General features: G+C 44.5%; 1 protein-coding gene across 1 annotated transcript in view; it reads right to left on the reverse strand.

Annotated features, from left to right (window-relative positions):
- LOC138765443 (serine/arginine repetitive matrix protein 2-like) overlaps positions 1-12284 on the reverse strand; it is a 28442-nt gene that overhangs the window by 8778 nt on the left and 7380 nt on the right. Inside the window, exon 2 of the mRNA XM_069942482.1 lies at positions 497-554. Coding sequence (XP_069798583.1) covers positions 497-554 — 58 coding nt within the window. The remainder of the gene's footprint in view (positions 1-496; positions 555-12284) is intronic.

Raw genomic sequence — 12284 nt, forward strand, 5'->3', positions numbered from 1 at the left:
GAGGGAGCAATGTCTGAGGTGATTGTTCACATTTTATGTTCTCAATCCATTCTGAACTTGGTTTGTGAGTCATTCAATGGAATGTGAAAACGTACCTGTTGTCTTTCTAATTAGTTTACCTTTGCCTAACCAAGTCCACCATCATCTTCTCAGGGGGATTTGGGGATGGGCATTAAATATGACTCTGCCATAAAATAGTAAGCACAGGATAGAATGAGAGCAAGAATAAGCCATTCAGCCCTTCTAGGCTGGATTTGATGTTATCATGGCTGATGTATTCTGGCTTCATCTCCCCTTCTCTGCCAATTTCCCATCCCACTCATTCTTTCATATATTTGGGGATACTGGCTTGCTTCTGCATTGATTCCCAAATAAACCTCGTCTGGCTGAGCTGCCTTGGACGCTGCAGAATTTGGACTGAATGGGGCTGTGTGGTCCTCTCTGTGCACTGGGGAGGGTTGGGGCAAGGTAATGACAATAAAGAATGTTTCCTTACCACTTCCTTTTGGCGAGCTTCGAGGTACGTTAGTCCAGTCAGCAGCTACAGAGGAAATCTGCAAGAAAGAGAGACGAGCAGAAATGTTTTGCAATGTTGACACAATTTGGGCACCATGGTTAGCATGACACTATTCCAGCACCAGAGACCTGGGTTCAAATCCAGCGCTGTCCATAAGTTTGTTCTCCTTGTGTCTGTGTGAATTTCCCCAGGGGCTCTGGTTTCCTCCCACCTTCCAAAGCCTAGAGGGGTTTTAGGTAATTTGGGTGTAAATGGCTGGGGGGTTGTAGGGTGGCAGAGGTTTGTGGCTGAAAGTGACTGTCACCATGCTGTATGTCTAAAAATTCCATCATGGCCTTGCACCCAAGCTGTGAATGGTATACAGTAAGAGTCCAAACATCCGGATGGCAAAAATCCAGACCACCCAAAAATCCGACCTCGGCTTTTGCATGCATGGGTACGCGCCACAGATGCACAGCAGCAACCAGCGACCACATAGAAATCGCAAAAATGTAAGATAAAAATGCTTTGTATTTTATAAGAAAAAATGTTTCATTAATGAATATACTACTTCACTTTGTGCATGACATTGTTTATTGCAGTTTAAAGCAATCCACAGAGTACATTTATCTAAGGCTAAATTAGCTCACTTTTATTCTAATATAAATCCTCTATGTGACCAATTTAAAATTGCAAAGGCTTCTTTGGTTCACGTTTTGGTTTTGCCCTCATCTAGAAAAATGTTGGAAAGATATTTTTCACATACTATCTTGGAACCTTGCCCTTTTAATTGTTCTGTTTGGATTATCTGATGATAATGATGTTTCATTGACTTCAACTCAAAGCCATATTTTATCTTGTATTACATTGACAGCCTGATGTGCAATATTGATCAAATGGAAAGATAGCACTCCACCTACACATACACAATGGTTAAATGATATGTCTTGTTTAACCTTAGAAATAAATTCCATTTTCGAAGATGTGGGGCCCTTTTGCGGACCATTACCATAATCTAAAGTTTTAAGACTGTTCTAAACCTTGATGTTGTATTGTCTCTCAATACTAATATGCTTGTTTTTTTTCTAACCTTATCGAATGGAAGGGGATTTGATATTAGTTTAAAAAAATAAAAATCAAAATTTATCTGTTTATTCTCCTTAAATTTTAATTGTAAGAGTACTGCCTGAAAATCCAAACATCTGGACCAACCCCATCCCTGAGCAGTCCAAATTTTGGGCCTTTTACAGGATTGGCATGGGATGGGGGAGTTTTGGCTCCGGGGGTTGTATTGTTGCCGTACTTGTGAGCTCTCCCTTAATCCACCAACACCCTCCCTTCCCCACATGGGTTCAAGCTACTCTCAGAATAGAACCAGGAATTTCTCCCTCACACAATATCAATGCTGTGCACCTCAAGTTCATTGTCACATCGCACCTGGCGCAGTGGGAAGGATTCTTCTGCAAGCGGTCCAGCAAGTCACCTGTAGCAGGCATGCAGCCATAACAAGTAGAAGAGCAACAGCACAGTTGCAGAGCATTGAGTCACAATGAAAAAGGGCAGCATGAGAGCACTGTTGTGGGTCCCTGGTAGCTATGGGGAAGAAACTATGCACAGTTAACCCATCCAAAAAATGGACAACTGAAGTTATTATCCATGTTATATACCATGGAAACTGGTTCTTTGGCCTACTAAGACCATGCTTCCCTCCAAAACCGGCCCTTTCTTGCTGAGGGAGAACACAGAGTGGTGGAGGTCAGGATTGAACATGGGACTCTGGTGTGCTGTGAGGCAGTGAGGCCATCATTGTGCCACAGTGCCACCCCGCCAAGATGCTTTATTTCTTAAGTGTTGCCTTGGAGCATGTCTGGTAGAGCCCAGCCAGGCTATGGTGAATTTCTCAGAAATACTGGAGGAAGTCAGCCAGTCTTGCAGCATTCATAGCAGGTAAAGATATATTACTGATGTAATATAAAGCCAGAGGTCTTCAAGATATAAGTGGTCTCCTCTACATTGGAGAGATTGGAGGTAGACTGGGAGATCGCTTTGTTGAGCACCTCAGCTCTCCATGGCAACAGTGGGTATCTCCCAGTGGCCACTCATTTCAATTCCCCATCCCATTCCCTTGCCAACATGCTTATCCATGGTCTCATGCCCTGTCAGACTGAGACCACCCGCAAATTGGAAGAACCTGGGTGCCGTCCAACTGGATGGCATTAGCATCAATGTCTCCAGTTTTCATTCCCCCGTCACCTATCCTCCAGCTCAGTCTCTTTCTTTCCTCTTTTCCCTGTCTCCTTTCACGGAGACAAAATTGATTCTCACCTCTCCTCTTAACATATTCAATTAACACCTGAACTCCTCCCCCTTGCCAGTCTTCAGTCTTTATTCAGTTGCCTGCCTGTTTTTTGCTCATACCTTGCCGAAGCCTGAAACATCAGTAAATATATCGTCCCCTCCTTTGGATGCTGCGAGAGCAGCTGAGTTCCTCCAACATTTCTGTGTGGTTTTACTGCAATCACAGCATCCGTTGACGTTCCATAGTGCATTTCCACCTCTTTGAGTCAGTGGCCATCATGAACCCTGGCCCATAGGAGACTCCTGTGTGAAGGAGGCTGGTTACTCAGGGAGAGCTGAATTCTTTAGCCTTGGGCTAAACAAGTGAATCAATTCTCTGGCGTCGTCAACTTGCCGTTGGAGTAGGGAACCGCAGACGAGAGTTTAGACGTGCAGGATTCATAGGGGACCAGTCTCCTTATGTCCAGCTGGTTGCTGGATCAAGATGACCATGGCTAGCACTTCACAGCAGTTAGGTTTAACCTTTGGTACAAGACCAAAAGTTCAAAAGTTCTTCTTATTGTCATGTAATAATATAAAAATGTAATATACATGACACACTTCAACTTCTGTCTGCTCTAAAGGCAAACAAAGAGGTTCCATGAGCATTGCCTGGTGGCTTCAATAATAAGAGGTAGAGAAACAAAAAGAGAGTCCCTTTAGAGACACCGAGTGCCCGTGGATTTCCCTCCAGCACTCCCAGCCTCTGCAGCCCCACAGACACCCGTTCAATCCATCGGTCACCCGAGCTCCAGATCCAAACCTCCAACATGATCTGGAAGCCTTCAGCACCGGTGGCCCTTTGGGAGCTCTTCTTGTCCTCCGGACCCTCTCAAGTCCCGGTTCTGATACTTGGTTCCCATGAGCCAGTCTCCAGCAGCCCGCAGCCTGTGTGGATCAGGTGACCACAAGTTACCACTAGACCATGCAGGTCCTTCAGACACTGAGCCTCTTGCTGGTCTCTTTCTTGTAGGGTCATCTCCCAGGTTTCTACTTCTCAACAGGGAATTGGTGGGGGGGGGGGGGGGGTAGGCAGGATGTTCGTATTTCTGGTGCCCTGTGCTGGTCTGCTACTCCCCGGAGCCTGCAACCCCTCTCATGGTACGCTGCCAGCACAGGCACCACCTTCTTGGGTACAGGCCTCCACAGTTGCACTATTTAAAGCCTGTATGGAGATGTCAGAATCACAACCAGGCAGTAGGATCCTGCAGAGCAGTGCTTTGTCTCCGCTCCCCTCTTCCCGGGATCCCACCAGTTGCAGCATTAAAATGCAATGGGTGGCTATGTGGGAGATGTGACTTCCCTTGACCACCTGACTCTTGGCATCACTGAGCCTGCTCAACAGAAGTGTGAGGCTGCATCAAAAGCCATCTTGGCTATTACATTTGAGAGTTCATTCGGTCCTAAAGCAACTCTTCCTCGGAACCATTCTGGAGATGCTTTCTGGTAGACTACAGAGAAGGTATCAAGCAAGAACATAGAACACTACAGCATAGTACAGGTCCTTCAGCTAACAATGTTGTACCAACCTATATATTCCTACCAAAAAATAAACTAAACCTTTCCTACTTCATAACTCTCTATTTTTCTTCCATCCATGTGCCTATCTAAGAGCCTCTTAAAGGCCCCACCCCTGGCAAGGCATTCCAGGCACCCACAACTCTGTGTAAAAAAAACTTACACCTGATGTCTCCCTTAAACTGTCCTCCCTCTGGTGTTTGCTATTCCCACCCTGGCTCTCCACTTTATCTGTGCCTCTCAGAATCTTGTACATCTCTGTTAAGTCACCTCTCATTTTTTTTCGCTCCAAAGAGAAAAGTTCCAGCTCTGCTAACCTTGCCTCATAAGAGTTATTTCTGAATCCAGGCAGCATCCTGGTAGATCTCCTCTGCATCCTCTCCACCGCTTCCACATCCTTCCTATGAGGAAGGACTGGGCTCAGATGGTGTCCAGGGACAATTTTACAGTGTTTTTAGCTTTCCCATAAACTTACATTCGACATTAATGTTTGGATCTACATCTCTGGAACTTTCCCAATCTTAAATCTTGCTGGATTTTTTTACATGTATACACCCTTAATTGCTGTTGGCAGGAATTACATTTCCTGTTCATTTTGAATTGCCTCAAAATAATTAGTACATTACTTATAAACCGTGCAATCATTATTTAATTGTTGACCACTTTTTCTTTATTATTATCCCCTTAAATGTAGCTTTGTTCATCACCACAGCCAACCCCCTTCTCAGTTCTTGGAAATACGTCATTAAGATGGAAAGAGTGCAAAAAATAAATTGTTTGTGGGGGTGTGGCCATGCTAATAAGCTGAGCAGAAGTCTTTTGAAAGAGCTCTCCACAAAAAGTATTAAAAAGACAGTTAAAAATGCTCAAAAAAGAATTTTATCATCAAAAATGGATAAAACTGGTGTAAAATGATAGGCAACCAAGAACAAAAACTGAAGAAGTGACAGCTCAGACAAGGACGTCATGATGGGGAGTGACTCTACAGGAACCTTGGGACTGGCTGAAGCCAGCAGAGCTGGGGAGTCGGCCCAGGACATAGAGTCCATCCTGAATAATTTGAAAATTTTATGCAGTCCTTTTACGAGTTTGGAATCAGCGATGAGAGATATATCAGAGAAGGTAACGGAAATTAAAGAAGTATAAGACTTAAATGAACAAATGACTAATTCAGAGGCTGAGCGGGACAAAAGACAGGCTGAAGGCACTGGAAGAAAAAGCAAAAATATGGGACACAAAAAAGAAAGATCGACCATATGGAAAATTTTAGCAGACGTAACAATGTAAGAATCATTGGACTGAGAGAAGGAATCAAGGGAAAAGACACAATGAGTTTCTTTGAAACATGGATCCCACAAATGCTGCGACAAAATTAATTAAATGCAAAGCTGCAAGCTGAAAGCGCTCACCGGACCCTCGGACCCAGAAGAACTAGTGACCACGACCAGTCCTGGTAAAACTTTTAAGTTACCGGGAGAGAGATGTGTTCTTGGGAGCAACTTATGAATATTCAAAAAATAATAATGGCCGATTAGTGGAGGACAATGCAAAAGTAATGATTTTCCAGGACTTCAGCCCTACCTTGGTCAAACAAAGAAAGGAATTTGATGAGGTAAAGAGACAACTGCAATCTAAAAACTTTGAATATTCCATGATTTATCCAGCAATACTGAGGGTGGATGTCTTAGAACGTAATCGACAAAGTTTCAAGAATAAAGAAGAAGTGGAAGAATTTTAAGAAAGTTATGAAAAGATGAAAGTCACCAGCTGAAAGGGCTGAAAAATTTCAAAACGGGACGAACTGGAAGACGTTTCTTTTTATTTATACTAATAGTACTGAGCAATTTTGTTTTCACTGTTAAAAGAAACAAAAATATTGGCTTATATGGAGACAAGATAGGAAAGCAGCAAGATGCGAACACCAACTTGGGGGGTGGGTGGGGGTGGTGGTAGATGGTGCCGGGAGAGGAGCGATTTTAAAAGGTGGTGTCAAAGGGAGGGTTTCTTCCTCTTCTTCTTCAGAAGAAGAACCTGTGGGCCTTACTCGCGGGCTTCTGGGTACTATTGTCAATGTCACCTTTAAAGCTGAAGTAAGTGTGTGTGTGTGTGTGTGTGTGTGTGTGTGTGTGTGTGTGTGTGTGTGTGTGTGTGTGTGTGTGTGTGTGTGTGTGTGTTTCTTAAAGGGGAAATGTATGTGTTCAAAATGTCTTTTAATAGGGAAATGTTATGACAGTATTTAGAAAATTGGGAAGATATTATTGTTATACAATATTTGTCTGAGAAATGGTATGGATAAAACTAAAATTTATTAGTCTTAATATTAACGGGATAAACGGACAATTGAAGAGGAAGAGGGTATTAATGAAATTAAAAGTGGATATAATCTTTTTGCAGGAAACATATCTTAACAAATTGGAACATGATAAATTAAAAAGAAGATGGGTGGGACAAATAATATCACCTTCCTTTGGTTCAAAGGCAAGAGGGATGGCTGTTCTAATCAATAAAAATACACCATTGTTAATAGAAGATACCTCGATTGATCAAACTGGAAGGTATGTAATGGCACACCATAAAATTTATGGAGAAGCATGGACATTTATGAATATTTATGCCCCGAATTATGATGATGAAGCCTTTATGAAGGATAACTTCTTAAAAACAGCAGAGGGAAGACAAAATATATTAGTTGGAGGAGACTTTAATTTCTGCTTGTACTCAATACTAGATAAATCAGCAAGAACAATAATGAGGGTGAAAGCTGCAAAAACCACAATTTCATAGCTGAATGGTCTAAATCTTATCTATGCAAGGAAGCAATTAAATCCCATAGAGAGAGACAGCTCCTTTACTCAAGGGTACAAGGATTGACTTATTTTTAATGTCTGTTCAGTTAAAAAGTAGAGTAATAAAAACAGAGTATATAGCGAGGCTTCTATTAGATCATTCTCCATTAACATTAACTATGGCAATAATGGAAAAGCAAGAGTATAGCATGCAAGCTAACTGAATGAACAAACGAGACCAGCAGTTGGTGGGCTCATCAGAACTCGTGAGGTTTATTGAGTCTAGCAAGCTGCCATTTGAAGGCCTTCAAAGTTCCCGCTCCTCATGCACCAGAAACAGCATCATTGTGACACAAACACGCTATCCACATGAATCCGGGCCCTGAGCCTCTGTTGGAAAAGTCTTTGATGCGGCTGCTCCGCCAACGCACATGTATCACATGGAGCCAGTTCACCCAACCATCAACTATGTGTGCTAACACACAAGTCCAGCCAGTTCAACTACTGCACATTAATCCCAATTATGCCCACGTTAAATTTCCAGACGGGTACACAGACACAGTACCCCTAAGAGGCCTGGCCCCGCCTGGCTCACCCCTTCCACATGTCCCCACGCAGAGTGATCCTGAGAGGTTGGACGCACCACCCCACCCTGTGACCCCTAGTAAGCTCAGATGGCCATGCTGAGGCCCCACAGCCTCACGCAGGTGATTCTGGAGTGGGCCCAGAAGTCCTGCCATCTTACACTACAGACCAGGGAACTGTATCAACACCACCAGTTCCCAATGTTGTCTCTCCTGCAAAACCACCACCTGCTTCGATAAGGAGGTCTTCTCACGTTCAAAAATCCGAGAGGCTCCACTATTCATAAACATCTCATTATATTCTGATTGCGCTGATAGTTGCTAGTCTTGTCTATGTCAGTAAATTCTCAATGCCATTTATTTGACCGTTTTATGTCATGCTTACAGTAGGACTGCCTAAAGAAATCTCTTGGTGCCTGCCACATTGACCACCGCCAGTGGGCTGATAACGCCTCAAACCGTGCATCTTGGCGCCTCACAGTTTGGCGGGCAGCAGCCTCCTTTGAAGAAGACCGCAGAGCCCACCTCACTGACAAAAGGCAAAGGAGGAAAAACCCAACACCCAACCCCAACCAACCAATTTTCCCTTGCAACCGCTGCAATCGTGTCTGCCTGTCCCGCATCGGACTGGTCAGCCACAAACGAGCCTGCAGCTGACGTGGACTTTTTACCCCCTCCATAAATCTTCGTCCGCGAAGCCAAGCCAAAGACAGTAGAATTGCTTGTTCGCTTCACTGTTACCTTAGAAGCTGTTCTTTTAATATTAACCCAACTTCTGCCGGGGGAAGACTGTGATGAATCTGTGTCATGCTGTCAGTCTACCACCTTTGGTGGTAGAAACACTACTTGCTGTCTGCTCCCTTGGTCGGTTTGCAGGAGCATTGTTGGTCTCAGGACAGGTGGGGTTTGGTTTCCGGCTCTGCTTGCAATCGGGTCAGCTGACTGATGGTGGACTCGTTTTCTTGTTTGGTCCTCCAAAGTATGTTCACTTTGGCAGTGATCTTTCTGGGGTTGCTGAAGTCCGTGTCCGCTAGCAGCAGCTGATTGTCATCAGGCAGCTGTTCTAAAAATGCCTGCTCGAACATGAGGTATGGTTTGTGACACTCTGCCAGTGTGAGCATTTCATCCATGAGGCCAGATGGGACCCTGTCCCCCAGGCTGTCCAGGTGTGAGCCTGGCTGCTCTCTCGCATCTGGAGAGCCTGCACGTGGTGATGAGTAACAATTTCAGCGCGTTGTATTTACCTTCCTCCGGTGGGTTCAGTATGAGGTCGTCTACTCTGGCTGCGGTTTCCTGGTCCAAGGAGCTGACGACATGGTCGGATTTGGTGGAGTCGGAAGTGATCTGTTTTATCTGGAACTGTGCCTCCCTTCGTCCAAACCATGTGCGGGGGCAGCGTGTCCAGTTTTAGTGCTACACCACTCACTGTTGCAGTGTCTATGCTAAGGAGTCCAAAAGCCGTTTGGGGTCACTAATGCAGCATGCGAGCTAACTGAATGAACAAGCGAGACCGGCAGTGGGTGGGCTGATCAGAACACATGAGGCTTATTGAGTCTAGTGCACTGTCTTTTTAAGGCCTTCAAAGCTCCTGCCCCTCACACATCAGAAAGCGCGTCATTGTGACCCAAACTCGCTGCTCCCGCACATGCGGGCCCCGAGTCTCTGTCAGAAAAGACAGACCGCGTGGCACCATCTTTGATGTGGCTGCTCCGCTGATGCACGCAGAACACATGGAGCTGGTTCGCCCAACCATGAACTATGTGCATCAATCAGCACAAGGGAATATATACAGATGGTGTCTCAATACTACAGTACTTAAAGGAACAGACTTCTGCGAATTTATAAAGAGACAAAAAAATTTCGTGAAAATAATCTGCCATCTACTAATAATAGTCTTCTGATATGGGACACACTTAAAGAATATTTAAGGGAACAAATTATATCCTACACCAAGAATCTTAAGAGGGAACATATGACAGAAGTAAACAGTTTGAAGAAGGATATTAAAGAATTAGAAAAAAAAAACAAAGAACAGGTCTACTAGAAGAATAGAGATTACTGGAGAATAAAAAGCTAAGATATAATTCAATACAAACATATAGGACAGAAAAAGATATATTAAAAACTAAACAACAATACAAAGTTTTAGCTTGGCAGATTAAAACAAAAGAGTCATCAAGAATGATAAATGCTATAAAAACAGAAACAGACACTTTAGTATATAAGCAAAAAGAAATTAATGACATTTACACAAAACTATACGGATCAGAATTACTTGGAGATGAGAATGACATAGAAGAATTTTTGCTGAATGTCGAACTTCCAAGGCTGGAAGAGAGAGAAAAGATAGAATAAGATACTCCCTTCACAAGGGAAGAAATCAAAAAAGCCTGGGGCACCCTACAAGCTAATAAATCACCAGGAAAGGATGGATTTCCACCTGAGTTTTATAGGCAATTTAAAGAATTATTAATGCCCCATTTAATGGATGTCCTGGACCAAGCTATGGAAACGCAGACCCTCCCTGAATCATTCTCAACCACGATTATTACAGTGTTACTAAAAAAGTATAGGGACCCAGAAAAAACTATGTCATACAGACTAATCTCCCTGTTAAATGCTGATTATAAGAATCTAGTGAAAGCATTGGCTAATAGGTTAGGGCGTTTGCTGCCGCACAATGTGCCAGCCCGATCTCTGCAACTGATAATGACCCCCCTTCCAGAACCGGCGTTACTGTCTATAGCAGGGATGTCAAACTCAAATTCACGGAGGGCCAAAATTAAAAACTTGGACTAAGTCGAGGGCCGAACTAAATATTTATTGAAAATTTTCAACAACATCTGCATGTTTTCTCTTCTTTCAACATATGTAATGTTAAACTTTTTCTTATTAAAATAAATGTTTAATAATAGTTTTGGATAAACTCTTTCCAGAAGCATTAACAAATGAGAAATAAAATATTCAATAAATAATATTTCTCTATAGAGGATTTGTCAAATGTTGCTAGTGTGCTGTCGAATAGTAAAATCTGAGGGCTATTGAGAATGTGGGAGAATAACATGATTCCTGAAACAATCAAATGGGTGACTGATTGTGGGCATGAACTCTAGCAGGGTTATTTGCCATGCCCTTTTTCCATTGGTACAGATATCGTTTGATTTACACACTTTTCAAGTTTTATGCCTAATGAGCTTGTATCCAGGTGCAGGACCATTTTTAACCAGGAATATATTTATCACTGTGACATGAAACTATTGGAAGATCGTTTTATCCTGAGATTAAAGTTCATAATACTTACTCAGGCCTGTGTGCGGGAGGGCGGGGTTTGCGAGCGATCGGGTTGGACAACGACAGTGCGGGGGCATCGGCTCTTGCTGCAGGGCGGCATCTCGGCGGATCAGTGGCCCCATCACCGTGAGTCGTGGGTCGGCCTGCGGCAGGGAGGGGGAGTGGGCAACGGTCCTGGCGAGGTCAGGCCCAAGGCCTCCGGTTCCGGGCGCTGGGAAGCGGCCTTGGCTTCCCCTGACACCGGCCAGGCCCCAAAACCAGACTCCACAGTGAGACCCTGCAACGTAAACAGAGGAGGTGGGGGCGATTAGCAGGCTGATGCCAATGCATTCTGGGATTTGTTGTATTACTGTGCATGCGCTATACTGGCGCGGCGGTCAGCGGGCCACCTCTAATACATTTTTGAAATGATCTTGCGGGCCAAATATAATTATATCGCGGGCCAAATTTGGCCCGCGGACCAGAGTTTGACATGTGTGGTCTATAGTGTCCGTACGTATAGTCCCCAAAGTCTTCTGTGGTCTGCCTCTGTGTCAAGGTGTTGGTGTCTCCATGGGTTCTGCTGGGTCTGTGTGGGCAGGCTTGAGTCCAGCTGTAGAGAAGACCATTGGCTTACCACCGATGTCCAGCTCGAAGGTGGCTCCATTGTTCTGGATGACTTGACTTGTAGTGAACGGTGGGGTCCTCTGTGTACAAACACATACTCACATTCCTTGAGATCTTTGGGGTTGTTGGATTTGGCTTGTCCGTGTCTGGAGGGTGGGATTGGAGCCAGGCTACCGACCTTTTTGTTCAGCCTTCCCAGGAAGGTGGTTGTCTCCTCCTGCTGTCCTCTGGCCTGTGGAACAAAATCCCTGGGAACCGTGAGTGGGACTCTGTAGATGAGCTCAGCAGAGGGTGCATGGAGGTCTTCTTTCGGCACTGTTCGGATGCCCAGTAGTGCCCATGGTAGCTCGTCCATCCAATTGGGGGCCTTGAGTCTGGTCATGAGGGCGGTCTTGAGGTGCCTGTGGAAATGCTCCACCATGCCATTGGCTTGCAGGTTGTATGCCTTTGTATGGTGTAGCTGAGCACCCCACAGGTTGGCAATGTCGGTCCACAAATTGGAGGTGAACTGTGCACTTCGGTCAGAAGTGATGTGCTGTGGCAGTCCGAATCTTGCAATCCAGGACGAGAGGAGTGCTTTGGCATAGGACCTGGTGGATGATCAGCCAGGGGGATTACTTCTGGCCACTGGGTGAAGCGGTCAACCACTGTGAATAGGTAGTTTAA

The sequence above is a fragment of the Narcine bancroftii genome, chromosome 5 (assembly GCF_036971445.1).
Source record: "Narcine bancroftii isolate sNarBan1 chromosome 5, sNarBan1.hap1, whole genome shotgun sequence".
In the NCBI taxonomy this organism is placed as follows: domain Eukaryota; kingdom Metazoa; phylum Chordata; class Chondrichthyes; order Torpediniformes; family Narcinidae; genus Narcine; species Narcine bancroftii.